This window comes from Propithecus coquereli, unplaced genomic scaffold (assembly GCF_000956105.1).
Source record: "Propithecus coquereli isolate 6110/MARCELLA unplaced genomic scaffold, Pcoq_1.0 Scaffold399, whole genome shotgun sequence".
Classification (NCBI taxonomy): Eukaryota; Metazoa; Chordata; class Mammalia; order Primates; family Indriidae; genus Propithecus; species Propithecus coquereli.
In genome coordinates, this window is record NW_012149718.1 from 107,902 (window position 1) to 110,586 (window position 2,685).

General features: G+C 54.5%; 1 protein-coding gene across 1 annotated transcript in view; it reads right to left on the reverse strand.

The window, feature by feature from the left end:
- The window catches only part of PRMT2 (protein arginine methyltransferase 2), a 31,175-nt gene extending 29,243 nt beyond the window's left edge, over positions 1-1,932 (reverse strand). The window contains exons 1-2 of the mRNA XM_012652700.1: positions 1,770-1,932; positions 596-694 (exon numbers count right to left, since the gene is read on the reverse strand). Coding sequence (XP_012508154.1) covers positions 596-634 — 39 coding nt within the window. The 5' untranslated portion in view covers positions 635-694; positions 1,770-1,932. The remainder of the gene's footprint in view (positions 1-595; positions 695-1,769) is intronic.
- Between the last annotated feature and the right edge of the window lie 753 nt (positions 1,933-2,685).

A 2,685-nucleotide genomic window follows, 5' to 3' on the forward strand; every position in this document is an offset into this window, starting at 1 on the left:
AAAACCCAAACGAAAGTAGACCATTAGAATGAAAGGAAAAAAAAGTGTTAAAACTGACATCACAGACATGAAAATGTTTGATTTTTAAAAACATTATTTATTAAAGTATTCATTTGGTTAATTTTACATAATCAACATTCCTTAAAATTTAAGGTGATTTTTTTTTTTTTTAACTAACTTTAATGAAACTAGATGAGTATCTCGGGCAGAAAATCTATATGAGTCCATGAATCTGCTCATGTGTCCAGCTTGCCTTCAACATATTGCTGGTATTATGCCTGTAACTCTGTTAAACAATTAAAAAAATATGTTTGTTTCACCAGCTCAGGTACCAAAAATGGAACCATGGCTGACTATGATGTTTTGGGGCATCCTAAGTATTTCCTTAGAAGTGTTTATAGTGCCCAATTCAGGATGTCACCTTACAAACATTTCGTCTCCCCTGCCTGCCCATTCTTTAAATTTAAGCATCCCACTGGTGGTGGCCCCCTTCGGCGGCGCAGGCAAAGCTCCATGCATCTGAGAGCTGATGCTCAGCTCTCTGCAATGTTCAGTTCATTAAACACAGGTTCTTACACACCAGAACCGAAATTACCTGGAATTCGCTTCTGGGACAGTCACCTGAGGTTGCCATAGTTCTCTTAGGCTCTGCCTCATACCTGCTGCTTTAATTACTTCATTTTCTCCTCCATTTCTACTTTAAAAGAGAGAGAGAAACACAAAGTGTGTGTTAAACTGCTTAGTAATTAAATTCACTTGACCTCCAAAGTCCACGATAAAGGTACTTTACCAAATAGAAGTGAAATGTGTTATCTGTGAAGAATGACCTAGAAATAAAAATTATAATCACAATTCTTTACAGAGACAATGGAAAGCATTTAAAAAGTATAAACTTCAAATGGTGTGTTTCCCCACCAGTCTGCAAGGTATTAACCGTTAGTTTCTGTAAGATCACGACGCTGCTTTAAAACAATAGAGGGATGTCCGGTCCTTTCCTTGAGATTCACAGCTTTAACTGCAGTTAAAATTTCCGGCTGGGACTGGAGCGCTCCCCCACCTGGAGCCCAGGTGTGCACCTGCAGCTTACCTTGCCAGCGCGAGGTGCTCCATCGCTGGGACGGACGCGCTTTCCCAACTGCACGTAGCAAGTCCTCATTTAAAACCCTGACACTTGTTTTCGTGACATTTACGACTGTAAATACTAATTTACGTACGTTTTCATTGCCAATCCTGGGTCCGGGGTGGGGCGGGGGAAGGGCGGACGCAGGACCCCGGACCCCTGAGGTACCGCGAGGCCCCCGCGGGCGGGAAGCGGAGAGAGGGGCGGAGCCTGCCGCGCGCTCAGGGGAGGCGGGGCCCACGAGAACTGGGCGTGGCGCCTAGGCGTGGTCTGGAGGCAAGGGGCGTAGCCCGGAAGAAAGGGGCGTCGCTGGGGCAAATGGGGCCACGGACGTGGCCAGTAAGGCCGTGGCTTAAGGGCGTGGCTGGGGAAGAAGGCTGGCGGGGCGGAGATGGGCGTGGCTGAGGATAGGAGCGTGGCGTCTGGGAAGGGGGCGTGGCGCAGAGTAGGGAAGGGGCGTGGCGGGGCCCGCAGCTCGCAGTCAGCCGCAGAGCGCGGAGCAGACAGGCCAGGAGGACGCTCTGTGGTCCCAAAAATGGGCGGAGGCCTTGGCCCTCCAGCGACGCACAGACAGGTCAAGGACCCCTCGCCTGGCGTGTCCTGCGTCACGTGCGGTCCAGCCATCTGAGCCGCCCATCACGAAACCTACCTCAGCCACGCTTCTCCGCTGGGTTCTGGGACCACACCGTTGGCGCAGAGGGGCGGACAGTCCCTTCCAGGAGCCTGAGCCACCGCCCTCAACCCGCGCAGGCGCAGTGCGCACAGGCCGTCTGCGGAGAACGCCCCGCCCAGGGCCCGGCGCACCGCGCAGGCGCCGTCCATATGCGCCCCGCCGTCCGGAGAAGCGGAGCCACCGCCCTCCATCCGCGCAGGCGCCATGCGCACAGGCCGTCCACGGAGAAGGCTCCGCCCAGGGCCCCGCGCAGGCGCACTTCTCGGCCTGCGCTTCCCGCTGTCGCACGCGCCGGGTAAAGCGCCCCCTGTGTGGAGGCTGAGCTTCGACGTGGCCGGCCGGGCACGTGGGGGATCGGCGGAGGCCTGATCCAGAGAGGGGGCGCGGGAGTGGGGGTCGGAGTCGGACGCGGAGACTGGCCGCGGGGGTCGGGGGTCCGAGGCGGAGAGGGAGGTGCGGGGACGGGAGTGCAGCCGGGGCTGTCCTGGGAGCGGGACCCACGAAGAGTGACAAAGTGGCTGAGGTTTCTGGCGGAGGACGTGCACCTACTCGGGTTTTTTTGGTAATAATTCACTTAACCTTCCCGGCTACGCTGTGAAGCGTGAACCGTTTTTTATTCTTTCCTGGACAAATGGAACAGAATGAGTAAATTCTTGTTCTGCCAAGAAGGCTGGGGTTAAAAGGGCAATGGGATGACATCAACGCCCATCAGGAGATGGCCGGTCCAGGCGGGCCTGCGCTCCCGCTGCAACAGGGACCGACTTGTGAAGATGTCAGAGAACTGTGTAGCAGCAAGCACTAGATGAACCTATTGTGAACTAAAATAAAATCTTAAGGCTCCCCGCCCCAGCTGCCTGAATGGACGTCCTCTTGGCCAAAGGGATACCCTAAA